Consider the following 17108-nt stretch of genomic DNA (forward strand, 5'->3'; position numbering starts at 1 on the left):
TCTTATGTTGAGTCTAACCATGCTCTGTGGCAAATGTCAAAAATGTCACACTTTCCCATTCAGATTGCCCTCTGAGAAAGCACCCACAAATGTTGTTGTTTTCCTTAGATGTGCCAGCTGAACCAAGAGAAAGGTTTATTGAAGTCTGGACTATTAAAAGAGCATTCCTTTCAGATGGTGAAACATGTGCATGACAAATGTCTGTAGGTGTCCAAAGCAGTAGTGTCCTTTCCTCTTGTTTGCTCTCTCTCCTTAGATTTTATTGCATGAATCAGCCACAAATGTTGTTGTTTTTCTCAGACATGCCAGCTACAGCAGGAAAACCAAGTCTAAATTAGTCAAACGCACCAGACACATTTTCAGACGGCCCAGTGCGTCGATACTTAGTCACAAAATGGGGGAAAACACGATTACTTTTAGTCATAAAAATACATACTTTGTTTGGACCAAGATGAAGTCTTTACACAGTAAGTCTGCAGTGAGAGGGTGAGATTACTGTGTGCTTCAGCCGCTCATCTCACATTCAATCACAGAGTTGGGAATCGAAAACCACCTTCTTTTTTTGAAGAAATACTGTGACCAAAATGATTTAAAGTTAAGTTATGTTAATAGTGTTAATAGTGTTAGTTTAGTTAGCAATAACTCTTTCTGCAGGTTACACTGTTACGCCAAGCAGCATGATTATGAGTGATTCATCCAAAAACTTTTGGAATGAAACCAGTTACTGTATTTTTGAGTGAGTCATTGAATCATTCATTCAGCTGACTCATTCAAAAACACTAAATCGTGAATGGTTAACTGGAATCAGAATCAGATTCAATTTCCTTACAGTTCCCATCCATATCCAAGACTGCATTTATTTCATCAAAGATGCAGTAAAATATTAGCCTGGGTTTCCCCATGTTGCCTTGCGCGCAGCGTGATTTTATTCACGCTGCTAGGCAGCCTGCACACCATGGACCAGATTTTCCCCTCAAAAAGGTCAATCACAGAACGGGGAGGGAGCAGCAAGACGATGGTGACGTCTATGCGACACACCGAAGCAGTTTGTTTAAAAATAAATGTTTTTTTCGATAAAAACATGTCTGTAGAGTGTTTATATGTACCTTCTACCCTCATGTTTGTCTTGCACAAACGGCAATATTCGCTGAACGCGATCGTGTACACATAAATCTTTGACCCATCGTCTTCTTCCTCATCAAATTTCTGTCGCTCTACATACGTCATCTTGTATAATTGAAACGATTGGCTATGAGCTACGTACAGGCGCATTTGATAGACACTCGTAGCGCCCAATAAACGGCTCTGGGCATTCGTAAACCACGCCTCAAATACGAGAAAATGAACATGTGGCTCAATGAGACGAGGTCTGACGTTAGCCAGGCTAGTAAAATGTAATAATATTGTGAAAAATTATTACAATTTAAAATAACTATTTTCTATTTTAATATATTCAAAATGTAATTAATTCCTGTGATGACAAAGCTGAAAACAGACAGTTTTGTCATTAATCATATTATCATTTAGAAACCATTGTAATGTTCTAATATTTGATTTTGAAGAAACATTTCTTCTTATTTTCAATGATGAAAGCAATTGTGCTGCTTAATATTTTTGTGGAAACATTTTTTCAGGATTCTTTAATGAATAGAACATTCTAAAGAACAGCATTTATTTGAAATTGTTATTTTTTGTAACATTCTAAATGTGTCACTTTTGATCTATTTAATGCATCTTTGCTAAGTTTTCTAAATAAAACTATTTATTTCTTTAAATATGAATAAAAATGAAATCTTACCAACCCCAAACTTTTGAATGGTAATGTAGGCCTGGGAATAGCGGACATGCATGGGCCTGTACCCTTTCATAAGTGATTCTCTCTTTCTCTAATTCTGTTTCTTATTCTCAATCTATCCCTCTTCTGATCTCCATCTCACTTGCCATCTTTTTTCATCTCAATCTCCTTCACTCCTTTTTTTACATCTTTTCTTCAATTCCCTTGTCACTCTCCCTGTCTCTGCCTTTTATCAGCTTTCTTCTCCATGGATCTTTTTGGTAATAAGTGGTACATACAGTCATGTCTCATCACCGTTATTTATAGTCTGTCTGAGAGAGTGTGTTCATGTGAGTGTCCATGCGATAACCTATTTTATTTTCTCTTGGCTAGTTTTTCTTCAGGGATATGTTGTGTGTTTTTAGGGAATTAGGGAAGTTGAAAGTACCGTTACCAAGTTAAAAATGAAAAGTACTAAAATAAAAAAGCATCAGTAAGTCTCTCATTACAACACTTTTTGGGTAGAAACATCCATATAAGAGGTTAATTATGAATGTTCTGCTTTATTGAGTTATTGCTGTGAAGCTGAGATGGATAATGTAGCAGGAAATGTTCCTTTCCTCATAGTTAGTTTGTCTGTGCTGGATCCGAGAGGTCACTCATCGGGAACGCGGCTGTATGTAACCGGCGGAGCAGGTGCAGTGATATCAGAGCCCTTTGTAGGCAGATTTTCCTCTTGTATTTCCACACACTTCAGCATTGTCAAAGACCCCCATCAACACAACCTATCCGATGCTCCACTTAACTCCCTGTATGTTCTGTCAGGGCCGGTGAATATTCTTTTGACAACATTGAATAATGCCACAAGGTCAGACACATGCCGACATATGTCTGCTCAGCTCAGTCTTATCAGCGCAAGTATTTTCTGTACAAAACTGCTTATATAGTGGATTGGTGTAAATGGCTATATAATATCCACATGCTCTGGTCAAAGGCACATTGAGGACATCTGTGTACAGCTTAGCAATTGAGACTCTCCAGTTCTTACCTGACACTGCTGTAAGCTGTCGACCGTCCATTAACAGAGCTCTTCCTGTCCAGATGTTACGCATGTGAGTGCCAAGCCCCCCCTTGCGTGTGACAGACGCACACGGAGTGGAAAACTTTCACATTCATTTTCTTTTTCTGTGTTTCTGCTAAGAGCTTCCAGTGAAAGGCATTAGCGCGGAATTGGGCTGCAGAAACACGTTAGCGACCTTTCCATCTGTGAGATTCTAGCTGTGGGTTTTGTAATGGGCCATAAGTTTGAAATAGGCACGGCTGACCAGGTGCGACCATAGACTGTAAAAAAAGATGGACGACGCCCCTTCGCTCTCTTCCATTGATGAGAACTGAAGCCGCCAGAGTCCCGATATGGCGCTGACATATTGGAACTTGAGTCTGCGCAGTAGCGATCTCGGGACCAGACCTGCGCAGTAGTGAGCAGGAAGTAAAGCCGCGAAATCAACGCTCCGCCCTCACTCTCGCAGAATGCACTCAGGGAGAGTGGATTCTGCACACTTTTTAAAAAATTGATTACAGTACGACAAGAGGCTTGTTAAAATAAAGTAAATACAATCTCCTCAGTCCTCCGAAGATCCCGAAAAAAATGTCCGTTGGTGCTTCAGTGACTACTTCGCTCGAGAACCTGTCAATCACAGCTGTCAATCATGACGTTACATCACCGCATCACGTAACTAACTAAAAACCAACTTATTTTTGAAACAGACACTTGAACTTACATCAGCGTGATAAAAACGACAGCAAATGAAAGAAACCACCTTTGGAAAAAAGATATTTGAAGTGTAATTTAATTGTTTAGTTGGTCTCACGTCCCGTTGAATAACATGGGGAGGCGGGGCTTATGACCTATACTAGGACCAGTCACCGGGGGGCGATCGAGACGTTTTGGCTTCACTTTTCAGGGCTTGTGCGGCACGCTTGGGTGCGACAGGAGCATCTCTCCATACGATCCCAAAAGAGAGCTTTGAAGTAATTCCTTACTTTTCTGATGTGCTTTCTATCATTTATACTGTGTCCTAACCTGGCTCAATGTGAACAGGTTTTGCTGTAGTTGTGTCTGTGTGATTAATTTACCACTGAAAAATTTTTTTTAAACGGCTGATCCGTTTTATAAGACAAATGTTATGTTCAATAATGGATATGCAGATCTTTTTCAGCTTTTTGACTAAACAATAAATAATAATGAAAACTTGATCTGCATTATGAATATATCAATTAAATTAGTACTAATAATTGTTTTTATTATTATTCATTAAACCATTTGTAATTATGCAAAATATCTGTTAAAAATCAAATCTCGATCTTTCTGTAGTTTCTAGGTCTTGAATATATTCTGTGTTTGCAATTAGTGGTGTGCATAAATAGCAGTAATTGCGAATTAAAGCATATTACTATTGATAATACACAGGATTGCAATTTTTTTTTAAGAAGTTGTGGCATTCCACTGACAAATAATTTGCAAGGATTCAATGATTAAACAATCAGTTAAATACAGTTATCCCAGCCTGCAAAGACAGAGGGTTTCTGATTGGCTAAAATGTTTACAAACCCTAGTTCCTTCGCTTCCAAAATGTGATGCAATTTCCGGAAAGGGAGCATAGTGAGTGTCGAGGCTCCCTGGTTTTTGCGGTGCATTGTGGGATTTTTCAAGGAGTGAACGTTCCAGTGCACTGGAAGGATTTTGCGATTGAGAAATCCCTTAAAATGACCAACTCCCTGATCAGTGCCATGACTACTGAACCAGGGAGCTGATTGAGATGCTCCCATAGAGACAGGTGCGATTTTGTTTCCATCTCTGTTTTTCTTCTTCCATCTCTATTTTCTATTTTCTGTCTTCTATCTTCTCTCTCTCTCTCTCTCTCTCTCTCTCTCTCTCTCTCTCTCTCTCTCTCTCTCTCTCTCTCTCTCTCTGGTCTCTAAATGAACAGTGGTTTTTATTTAATGTTGCTATTTTTATTCAACTCCCACAACCTGGCATAGAACTCAATATCTGGGTAAAGCTGGTAATTAAGACCAAACTGTTATAGAAGCTAAGGGTGCCAAAGCATTAACATTTACCTTCTGTGGCTCTTAAATATGGCCTGCAGTGTATTCATCAGCACCTGCCCACACACAGGTCACCCAGTACAAGCTCTTTGCCAAGGGCCACAAACCATTATACTTGAGACGTGTTTTGTGCTGATTCCTGGTTCACTGTTGAACCACAGACGTGCCTCTATTGGATATTAGCATCTCTCAACAGAGTAGATATATTTTCTCACTGTTTTCTGTTTTTTCACACTTCACTCTGATTCATTCTCTTTTTTGAGATGAGTTTTTACTGTGTACATTCATTGAGTGCAGTGCATTGCAAAAAACTAGATCATTTCCCATTATAATCAGCGAAGCTGTCTAGACTGGGAGCACCAATTCTGTCGTATCATGTCACAACGATGTTAACAAAGTGCCTTCAGTTAATGAATGGACTACTCTACATAGATACTGCGGATATGTACTGATCTGAATTGGAATAAATACATAAAGTGTATGTGCGTGTGTAATATGTGTATGTACAGTAAATACATATATAATATTAAATATCATTATAAATTATTACTAATATAAGATATATATCAAACTATATCTTAATATAGACATACAGATATTATCAGTTGCTTAATTTTTTTACTTGATTTTTGAATTGAGATAGCAAATGGGATGCAGAAATGCAGAATTTTAATGATAGATAGATAGATAGATAGATGTAGCCTACTATTATATTAATACATGTTTACAAATATTTCATATTATTTATATAATATTCATATCACAGCCTTCTTTATTAGCGTCAGCGTATTGTATTATTCAAATAAGTTTAATATAAAGAGCAATGCTCCTTTCTTATGAGTAAGAGAGAGAGAGAGAGAGAGAGAGAGAGAGAGAGAGAGAGAGAGAGAGAGAGAGAGAGAGAGAGAGAGATTTTGATTTTGATTTTTCAAGCATCTTTATTGAACAAAAGATTACTTACATAAAAACAAAGTATATTTTGTTACACAATTTTTTTTTTTTTTTTTTTTTTTTTTTTTTTTTTACAAAAAGAGTGCAAATATAAGTTCATTATCAATGACAGAACACAAAGCCCTTCTGTGACACCATATTCCTTCAAAAACATTTAAAGAGTCCATTACTTTATAAAAACGAAAATCAATTACAATCCTTGATTTGATCATAGCTGCAAACACCCTCTCGACATTATATTCACTTTTTTGCTCAATTTGATCTCTTCTACTAATATAAATGGCCATTTTGGCTTTACCCAAAATAAAATTCAACAAATGACACTCATACTTTCGCCTTTGAACATATTTAAAACCTAAAATAAAAGTTTGCACAGAAAAATTCTCATCAAAACAATTAAAAAGATTCTGCAAACTATCAAATAAAGGCTTTAGTCTTGAACAATACAAAAAAGTGTGAAAAACAGTTTCTCTCTGGAAACAAAAAGGACATTCTTTGCCAACATCTGGATTTAAAACAGAAATAAAAGCATTAACAGCAACAATACAGTGTAAAATTCTCCATTGTAAATCTCCATCTCTTTTAGCTAACGGTGGCTTGTACAATGCTCTCCACTCTGGTCTGACATTATCATTCATCTGAAAAACTGTACGCCATGGCGTGTCAACTCTTCCATGTAGTCCCTTTTTGTTAAAAGACTTTACACAAGCTTTATAAAACATTTTTCCATTACTTTCGTACAAATCCATATCTGTCAACTTTTCAGATTCTAAAAAAATCCCTGCATATTCACCTAAATTTGGTGAAAGAAACAGATTTGGAAACAGATCCCTCTCGTTAGGGATAACTTCCCCTTCACAATACTCTTGAAGCATTTTTGTCTCTTCTGTTGTAAAGGCAGAATGCAGTTTCTTTAACACTTGTGCCACAATTCGAATAGATTTAACTCCCAACAAAACAGCTACATCTTCAACTTTTTCAAAACTCGGGCCAGCCACTTTAATTAAACACCCAAGTGTTATGATCTTAGATTTAATAAAATCTGCAGACAATGTCCCACATGCTCCTAAAATGTCCAAACATGACCCATAAAACAGAGGTTCTTTCAACAGCCAAAACAATGATGACGTAGAATCAGTTCTTTTAACTTGAAAGAGGTCCCAAACTTTAAAAAGATTCTTATAAAACTCTGGCAATCTGGATGTGTTGATTTTCCTGGGATTTAACAAGAACAACGACTTGTCCAAACATAGTCCTTCAGCAGTCTTTAGAATCGCACTGGCCACTGGCCTCCAGCTTAAGTTCTCTGGACCAGTGAGAAATCGCTGTATAAATTGTAGCCGAAAAGCTGCAGTCCTGCTCTGCAAGTGCACAAGTCCTTGTCCTCCTTCCTCTTTTGGTAGATACAATACATTATGAGGTATCCAATGCATTTTTTCCCAAAAAAAATCTACTAGAAGGGACTGAATCTTAGCAAGTATCAATGCAGGTGGATCAATACAAGCCAGTCGATGCCATAGGGAAGAGGCCACCAAATTATTAATAATCAGAGTACGTCCTCTATATGATAAACTCTTTACAATCCATTTCCATTTCATTAGACGACCTTTAATTTTTTCAACTGTTCCCTCCCAGTTTTTTTGAACAATCGTTTCATCTCCTAAAAACACTCCTAAATATCTTAAACCATCTTTTCTCCAACTTAACCCACTTGGAAGTATAGGTACCCCTCTGTCCCATTTTCCTACTAACACTGCTTCGCTTTTACCCCAATTAATTCTTGCTGAAGATATAGTTTCAAAATCTCTCAGTGTTTCTAATAATAAATCCACATCATTTTGTTTATTAAGTATAATGACAACATCATCAGCATATGCTGATAAACATAAAGTGCTGTTACAGGTTTGTAAAGATACCCCTTCTAAAACTCTTCTCAATTTATTTAAAAGTGGTTCTATTGCCAACGTGTAAAGTATTCCTGACAGAGAACACCCCTGTCTTACCCCACGACACACTTTAAAAGGAGCACATAAGCCACCGTTAACTTTCAGTAGACTCTCAATGTCATTGTACAGAATTTTAATATAACCTATAAAATCAGAATTAAAACCAAATGCCTGCAAAGTTTTCCACAGATAATCGTGTTCTACACGATCGAACGCCTTCTCCTGATCTAAGGAAATCAAACCCATGTCGACTCCCAATATTTTTGAAACATCAAATAAATCTCTTATAAAATGGATATTATCAAATATTGATCTTCCAGGTACGCAATAAGACTGACCAGAATGGATTACCTCCTCCAAAACTCTTCCTAGTCTAGTAGCTAAAACTTTTGAGAGCAATTTATAGTCATAACACAATAAAGATACAGGTCGCCAGTTTTTTATGTCTCTCACATCACCTTTTTTTGGCAAAAGAGTAAGGACCGCTCTTCTACAGCTCAGCGGCAGAAGTCCTCCGACTAGACTGTCACTGAGAACTGCCAGCAGGTCCTCCCCTATCACAGGCCAAAAGGCTTTATAAAACTCAACTGGGATTCCGTCTATCCCAGGAGCCTTGCCATTCTCCATACTCTGGAGAGCTTTGTGCAGTTCTCCCAGGCTTATAGCTCTCTTGAGTTCTGCATTGGAGTCTTCAGAGACCTTTGGTAGCTCTTCATAAAAACACTGCTCAACAACCCGATCTTCTCTGTGCTCACAACTATAAAGCTTTTCATAAAAACCTTTTGCTCTTTTCCGAATTTCAATAGGGTCTGATTCAAGAGAACCGGTCTCAGAGAATAAAGAATGTATAAAACGTTTCTGACCGTTCTTTTTTTCTAGACTAAAGAAAAATTTGGACGGTACATCCATCTGGTCTATATCTTTAAAACGTGATCGAACTAGCGCCCCTTGTGCCTTCACTTTTTGTATGTCAGACAAAACAGATTTCTTTAAAAAAAGGGATTCAATATGTGTTTGATTTCCACTTGACTGTGCCGCTTCTTGAAATTTAAGAATTTCATCTTCTAATACTTTCATGGATTTGATTATATCTTTTGTGACATTGTGAGTGTACTGTTGACATAGTTGTTTGGTTTGTATTTTACCAAACTCCCACCACTTTTGTAAGGACTGAAAATGATCTTTTTCCTTCCTAAAATTCTCCCAAAAAAACGTGAATGTTGCTCTAAAATGTGCATCACTTAATAAATTTGTGTTAAAGTGCCAGTACGCACTTTTCGGCTTGACAGAGTGTAAAGTTACTGTACATATAACAAGACTATGATCTGAATAACCAACTGGAATTATGAAACTATTTTTAAAAGTACCAAGATGGTGTTTATAACAATAAAATCTATCCAGACGTGCTAAAGACAACCTGTTATCACGAGCATGTGCCCATGTGTACTGCTTTAAATTCCCATTTAAACTCCTCCATACGTCACATAAATCATTTGTTTTAATCATCTGAATAAGTCGCTTACGAGAAAGCAAATGTGGCTCTACATGATTTCTATCCATATTACTTTCTACACAGTTAAAGTCTCCACCTAAAAATAAATGCTCCTCACCATTACATTTGTCCAACGTTTCACAAAGAGTGTGTAAGAACACCATTCTTTCTGCTGGCAGAGTTGGAGCATATGCACATATAAAAATAAAAGTGTGGTTCTCAACCTGGGCTCGAATCTTTAGCAATCTACCGTTCACAACCTCTTCCATCTCAGTAGAACAGGGAGTAAAACTATTAGCAAATAAAATAGCGACACCACCACTAAGTGAGGATTTGTGACTAAAAAAGGAGAGACCTTTAAATTCTTTCGCCCATTCATCCACATTTGTTGTGTCGCTATGCGTTTCTTGTAAAAGTAAAACATCAAGTTTTTTCTGATTCATAGTATTGTATATTAATGTGCGTTTTATGCATTCTCTTGCTCCATTCACATTTAAGGATGCAACGCGAATGTCTCCCATGAGAAAAAAAAATAAACTTAGGCCATAAAGAAAAAAACAGCCAAGAAGGACCAAAAAGTTAAGCCGATTTACTGCCGCCATTAATTATTCAATTGTTGTTGGAGTTTTGTCACAAATTTTTTCAACCTATAGACTTCTTTATTAGTGAAACATCCCTCAGCCATGAAAGCCCTCGTATTTTCCACAAAACGTTTTGTGTCTGGAAAATAGTCAGCAACCTGAACTCCCCTCAAGTTTTTTGACAATTTTAAAAACTTCTTGATTTCATCAGTATCATACTCTAGGCATGCCCATTCAGTCTGGGAACAACTAGAAGCACCGGAATCAGAGACATCACTCTCATTACCAACATCAACATCAGACTCTTTTTCATTTTCTGTTTTTCTAGCTTGTTTTGATTCGAAGACCCTGTCATTCTTTTTCCTCTTTAAAGGTGTTTTGAAAACTACCTGATCTAGGTCCGTCATTAAATCATCACTCAAATTGACACTCTCTGAAGTAGACTTTGAGACAGACACTATATTAACATGTGAAATATCCATGCTCTCATCAGCCTTGGGCTCACCTTTATCAACAACAGGGATAACTAAATCATTTTCCTCATTATTCTCAGTTATGGCCTGATTCACCTCAGTCTGTAAATGAGGAATTGATTCAGTTTGGCCGCTGGTGGATGGCCTGGGTTCAGTTTGAGTTGGAGCAGGAACATTATCGGTGGCTGCATTTCTGACTTGCCCACCAGTTTCACCTGAGACATCTTGTGTATTTAAACCATTATTATCTGGACAAGCGCGTACTAAATGCCCAACTTTCCCACAGCCAAAACACTTCATCACATCAGTACTTACAAAGACAGTATAATCAAAGTCATCAACTCTGAGTTTCAAATTCAGGTTGAGTTCAGTCCGATTTTCTTTCAAGATCATGTAAGTAAATCTCCGAAAAGATACCACGTGTTTGATCAAGTCTGATTTGCTACCAAGAACGATCTTTTTCACGGGGCTGACTATCTTTCCAAACCGTGACAGTTCTTTTGTCAGCATTTCGTCTTTTATGAACGGCGGAACGTTAGACAAAGTGACTTTCCTAGCGGGGGTAGAAAGGGGAAGCACTGGGGTGAACAAACCACTAATAACTACACCTCTTTCCACTACTTCATTTGCTTTCTCAACAGAATTTAAAAACAAAACCATTGCATTATTCATCCTAGATGCCGCTAAAATACACTCATGACCAACAACATTGCCAACGGCCAAAATGCACTCCTCCACCTTCACAGCGGACACCACTTTCACTCCGTGGCGCCGCGTGAGAGAATCTAAACAGGTGTTTGTGTTTTGGGCTGCCATGCTTCCCAGTGATACACTGGTTGCAAACGGCCGAACCCCTACACCAAAGGGAGCCTTACTTCACCACCCAATACACCGCAGATATCAAAACCGAAAAGAATAGAAAAGAATTGAAAAGAGAAAGGAATTTTCCGCCACAGCGGGCATAAACCATTCGCACTCACCACACGCACCTCACGCACCTCACACTCGCTCAACAAACGCTCACGCATGCGCAGAGAGAGAGAGAGAGAGAGAGATGAACATGTTCATGAAATGAACAGATAGTCAAATATCTAATTTATTCAGCTTCCACATTCTGCATGCTAAAATACAGTAGTGCATTTGCAATGAAGGTTCTCGCTCTATTTTAAACCTCTCAGTGTGTCATATCTTAAAATTTGCATTTGCTCTCCTACAAAGTGAAACTTTACTTTTCACAATTTGGTGCAACGGTAAACTTTATCATAGAACAATCAAATGTTTTTGACCTCTTCACCCCTTTTAAATGGTCCACTTCAGTCTATATTTCTCTGTACTGGAGTGCTGTAATGGATGTTTTCTGGAAACTGCTACACTACACGTGAAGTATCAGGGTCAAAGCGCTCTTTATTTTTGCTGTATGGTATCAATATCCATTTTCCAGAAAGACCTTCAGAAAATGTCTGAGAAATGTTTGCACTTGTCACACAGTAGAACTGCTTCGTAAATTTCAAAAGGACATTTTCATAAAGTCACTGCGTTCCACTGATCAGTCACGATAATAATGTTTTATAGTTCTTGGCCTACTTTGATCTGTGATCTGCTTCAAGATTAACACATTTATGGCCTTCTTATTATAGTAAGGACGTGTACAGAAGAGTTTAGTATTCATTCTTTTAAATTTCTAGGTCCAAATTATATGTTGTCTTGATTACATCGTCTGTTTGATTTGAAATGCATCGGCTGTTTCATTTAGTTCATGTGATTCGAAAAAGAGATTCACGTCACTATTGTTATTTTGTACAGTTTAATGATAAAGCTTTTTACAAAAAAAAAGTCATATCTAATTTTATATATTTTTATACCTTAAGACAGGCAGTTTTACAAAAACTTTGCAACTTTCCTGTATAGAAGGTCATTCCCTGGAGTGTGCAATTTGGCCTGAAGTTATCTTTAAATATTTTAAAGCTATGAAGCTATAAAGCTTTACTATTACACTTACTAGGTGTAAACACCCACATTTTATTTCTTATGTTCGAAATACTAACATAAAACATTTTTTCAGTGTATAGCATGTGTACTGTGCAAAAAAACATTTGTTTGCATGTACATTAATGCCACGATGACCTACTATAATTGCCCTAATATGTATTATAACTTCAGAGCACATTGCATGGAATAATATATCTCACAATGCAGTGCGTTGACTTCTATTTCCAGAGTGACAAATGTGAGCGAGATTCAACCAGAATGAAAATCAGCAGTCTTTTTCATACAATTTTGTTTTCTAATGTTTATTGTGTGAAATAATGCCTTGGCTACTTATACCTTCACAATGCTATTATTTAAAATTGGTATACAGTGCATATTGTGCGGCATGTAATAGAGCTGCACGATTAATCGTTAAATGATAGCGATTTTGATTCAAACACCCATGCAATCTTATTCCTAAATAACAATTTGCCTGTGTCTATTAAACCTTCGACAAAATCACAGCGGAACATTCAGATCTGCATTGGTGCTGCCACTGAGCCAGACAGAGCAGTTGTCATCTATGAAACAGCTTCACTAAACAGTCTTTTTAACTTGCACTGGATCATTATTTCTGTCTTAAAATAATTCAGATTATCATAGAAGTACTGGCTTAAAAGTTTATAGCTCGGATATAAACACTGATGTATATGGTAGTGAACAAAATAGTAAAAAACACCTTTTGAAAGTAACTCGAGGCTTAAAATAAAGATTGCATCGATTACATCGTTACACCAGTAGGTGGCGACAAGTGACTGTTAAAAAATGTGTTTGTCATTGAATCATTCGTTCGAATGAAGAGATTCATTCAAAAATACTATTTTCATCCAGCAATGAAACAAGTCAAGTCTTTATGAGTGAATCATTGAAACACACATTCAAACCGATTAAAAATTAAAATACAATTTTTTGTTATTTAGTTTAGTTGTCTGTTCAGAATCTCTATTTTAAACAAAAACAAAACATTGTGATTCTCAATTTATCCAGAATCGTGCAGCTCTATTACGTAAGCTTGCACTCAATGTGTTTGCACATTGATGTGACACAGGAGTGTTGGAGATGCCACAGGGGAAAAGTAGAGGACCCTGGCTGGTTGATTAGTTGACCGCTAAACCAACAGATGTGATGTGAACAGCCACGAACTGAGCATCACAGTCGGTTTACTTCCTCCAAACCCCAGGGCACGGACCGCACCACATATCTGGAAATCCTGCCTGCGTATACAGGTCACCAAAATCACTGCAGCTTCGTTTTTTTTTCTCTCACTGGCCTCATTTCCACCGCAAAGTAGAGCAAAGCTCAAGCTTAAGTAATAGCTAGGAGTTAGAGAAATAGATTCACAACATTGAAAGAAAGTGATTAACATCAGGGATTTCCACTTACAGTTTTTCTTTCTCTGAATACAATAGATTCATGAGAAAGTGTTAAGGAATGGAGGAGAGCTGAATGGCCCGAGAGGCAGGGGAAGTTAGAGGAAGTTTATCTGCAGGGATTATAGTGTGCAGCTGCCCACAGAGATTACTGAGACAGTGTCAGGAGGATTACTGGACAGGGACCGAAACATGCTCGATGTGTGCAGCGTTTATACTCGCATACGTGTCTGGGTCATTTGACCCTAAAATAAAAAGGGAAATGGTATTTTCTTTTACACCCCTCTCTTCTCTCACACATGTAAACACCTGTACGTGAGCACAGCGAGGGATATTTCATCCTCCGTGTGCTCTTAAAAGTGCAGCAGCTGACTCAAATGGTATCTTTATGCTTCTTTATCCTCTATCATCCAGCCCAGGAACCCTGCAGCCGTGGCATTAGTGCAGACTGACCAGAAATGCAGTTTTTGCAATTTTCAGATTAAAAACATCACCGTTTCCCAGAACTCATCATTCTCCTTTTGCAGCTATCCATTACACCGGCCATTTAATTGTAGAGCTCAAGAGGTCACGGCTCGTGGGGAGGCTTTATGTAATTTATTCACTCTTGCAGACCACCAAACACACAATAGCTTCCGCTGACATGCAAAGCCCCTCCAAGCTGCTCGTGCCCCCCTGGGCCGACTTTCTTCCTCCCATCCGTGTTGGTTGTGTAAGACCCGTGGGCACAAGGTATGCGAGTCGGGTCTCTTCTAAAGGCAACAGATGGGCACAGGAGGTCAGTCCGTAGCTCTGTGCCCGCTCCACAAGTGGGGAAGCTTGGCTTGAGTGTACAGAGGGGAGGAGTCAGAGCTCAGCGAGAAGAGAACATTCAGTCACCCGTGTAGCCCACACAAGCGCTCCAGACATCCACACTCACACACGCTCCCGCTTCTCTACCTTGGTGGTTTTAGGATGTAAACTCTCCTCACCTGGTGTTCAAAAAGCTCTGTGTGGGGTGATGTTGAATTCAGAAGGTGAGTCATCGCCAGTCCTGGTTTGGATTTAAACACACTTTCCATGCTTCTAACCCTCATCCTTTTGCTCTCCCGCAGGTATGAAGACACCCTTGAGTCCCACCCAGCTCATAGAAAATGGACAGCTGTGCTTCGCCATCGCAGGCTGCATGGAGGTAAAGGAGCCTAGCAATATCAACGCGGACATGCAGCTCCATCAGGAGAAGAAGAAGCTGCTCTACTCGCTTTGTGAAGTCTGCAACATCCAGCTGCACTCCGCCACGCAGGCCCAGGTCCACTACAATGGCAAGTCTCACCTCAAGAGGGTCAAACAATTGAATAAAGGAGAGCTGCCCACGGCAAGCGTCAGCTCGGCTTCCACTCCACTACACTCTCTCAGCAGCAGTGGCAGTCAAGGTAAGACCTCCTTAACCCAGGGGAGTGAATCCTCCAATGCTTTCCTCCATGCAGGCGTAAACAGCTCTGATGTTAATGCGCCCTGAAGGTAGCGTTTGACTCCGAGGGCCTAGCTTGTCATTTCTTGTGGCATTTTTAAAGAGGTGTTTTTATTAAAGCCATATAGCTCACTCAGAAATGAATATTCTGTCGTCATTTACTCCTCTTCATGTCATTTCCAAACCTGTATGACTTAATTTATTTTGTCAAACACAAAATAAGCCAAATTTGGGTCTGTCAAGCTCAAAAATTACAAAAAGATTTCATAAACGTACCACAAAACAGTCTATAATGACATATTGACTTTTATTTCCAGACTTCTGAAGTCATACATTTCGTTCTGTTCCTTACACAAAGGAATCATTATTCACTGAAAATGAACAACCAATTTTGAGTCGGATCTTTTAAATGAATCAGTTGATCCAGTTCACAGAGCAATCTGGTGTGTGTTTCCCATAAAATAGCATAACTCGTTGGGATAACTATAATAGTACGGTGCATTGCATTGGAGAAATCAACTAGCAAGTCACAAATGTTTCCCGCAATAACTTTGTCGCACGTGCAATGTTGGTTCAACAATATAGAATTGTTGATGATGTCACACAGCTGCTGGATTAAAAGCTTCTGCAAATAAATTGGTTTGACATCAAATTAATGTCATATTATTGCTGTAAATAATGAACATGGCATTATTTTGCTCAAAAGCATAATCTATTTAAGTCATACTAACAAGAAACTATGCTTGTAAACGCGAAAGTCGAGAACTGTAGTTCCAACCACACAAGTTTGCGATGCTGTTTGCGAATGTTCGTTGGAACTATGGCTTCTAGAAGCACAGAATCATTGAACTATGTTGATAACGACAGAACTTTTTACCATAATGATGCTAACGATCAAATCAAACTGAATCACATGTTTACATGTTTATCAACGAATAATGACCAGTTTTTGTTCTGTTGATCACACAAAAGTATTGAATGACTTCAGAAGACTCGTGTGGCAAGCATGGCGGGGCCGAGAGTTGTGGGAACGGAGCGGGGCCGGAGGTGTGAGTGCTAATGAGTGTCACCTGCACACCACACTGATCTCGAGCCTCACGGAGGAGATCCTCATGGCTCTCGGCCACGCCCTGCTTGCCACAACTCGCAGCATAGTTCTCAAGTCATGATTTCGGTAAACTTTTATTATGCTTTTTTGTAATTTTGTAGGCCCAGTCCTTTTTCACTATGTTGAAAATAGCGGCCAGGATACTGTTTTTATTTTACAAAAAAAAAAAACACATCCATACAGGTTTGGAACAACAATAACTGATGATGATGACAACCTTTAATTTCTGAGTGAACTATAACTTCCAAATCCAAGCTACCATTTAGTAAAGCAAGAAGCACACTTATTCCAGGCACAATCTCCCTGAAGAAACCTCAGGTTTAGTGTCTTGCTCAGGGGCACACCTGTGACACGGTCGTCTTTTGTGAGGCTTGAAACGGCAACCTTCCACTTTCAGGTCCTGAACTTTAGACACTACAGAGACCACTTACACCACTTTGTTGATTTCGTTCATAAAAAACCCACAATTCGTCAAACACTTGTACAAATACGTTTAACTTACCTTAAATACATTCTAAATCTGAACAATTGTGGGTGTTACCTACAAAAAAAACATATTCAAATATATTTTATATACAAAAATACCTGTAAATTATACACAAAATATCATAACACAAACACACGCACACAAAAACAAAAACACTCAGCTAGAGAACATTTAAAATAACTCTTGCAGTCATTGGGGATTTTTTGTCCCGGAGCAGTACTGAGGTTTGTGCATCATTTTTGTAACCTCTCGGGAGTCTCTGACAAATAATGGCATTTTCTTCTTATTTTTTTCTGAAGTATGCTTTTCACGTGGACTTTCAAGGATAATGTGTGTCTTT

General features: G+C 38.5%; 1 protein-coding gene across 4 annotated transcripts in view; it reads left to right on the forward strand.

Annotated features, from left to right (window-relative positions):
* znf385b (zinc finger protein 385B) overlaps positions 1-17108 on the forward strand; it is a 138851-nt gene that overhangs the window by 19966 nt on the left and 101777 nt on the right. For 2 of the 4 annotated variants that reach the window (XM_084420916.1, XM_084420918.1), the window contains exons 1-2: positions 14480-14739; positions 14818-15135. In XM_084420916.1, the coding sequence (XP_084277042.1) occupies positions 14724-14739; positions 14818-15135 (334 nt within the window). In that variant the 5' untranslated portion in view covers positions 14480-14723. Of the gene's footprint in view, positions 1-14479; positions 14740-14817; positions 15136-17108 lie in introns of those variants that run through there. The other 2 variants (XM_084420919.1, XM_084420917.1) reach the window with 1 other exon arrangement.

Source organism: Rutilus rutilus (assembly GCF_951802725.1).
Source record: "Rutilus rutilus genome assembly, chromosome: 10".
In the NCBI taxonomy this organism is placed as follows: domain Eukaryota; kingdom Metazoa; phylum Chordata; class Actinopteri; order Cypriniformes; family Leuciscidae; genus Rutilus; species Rutilus rutilus.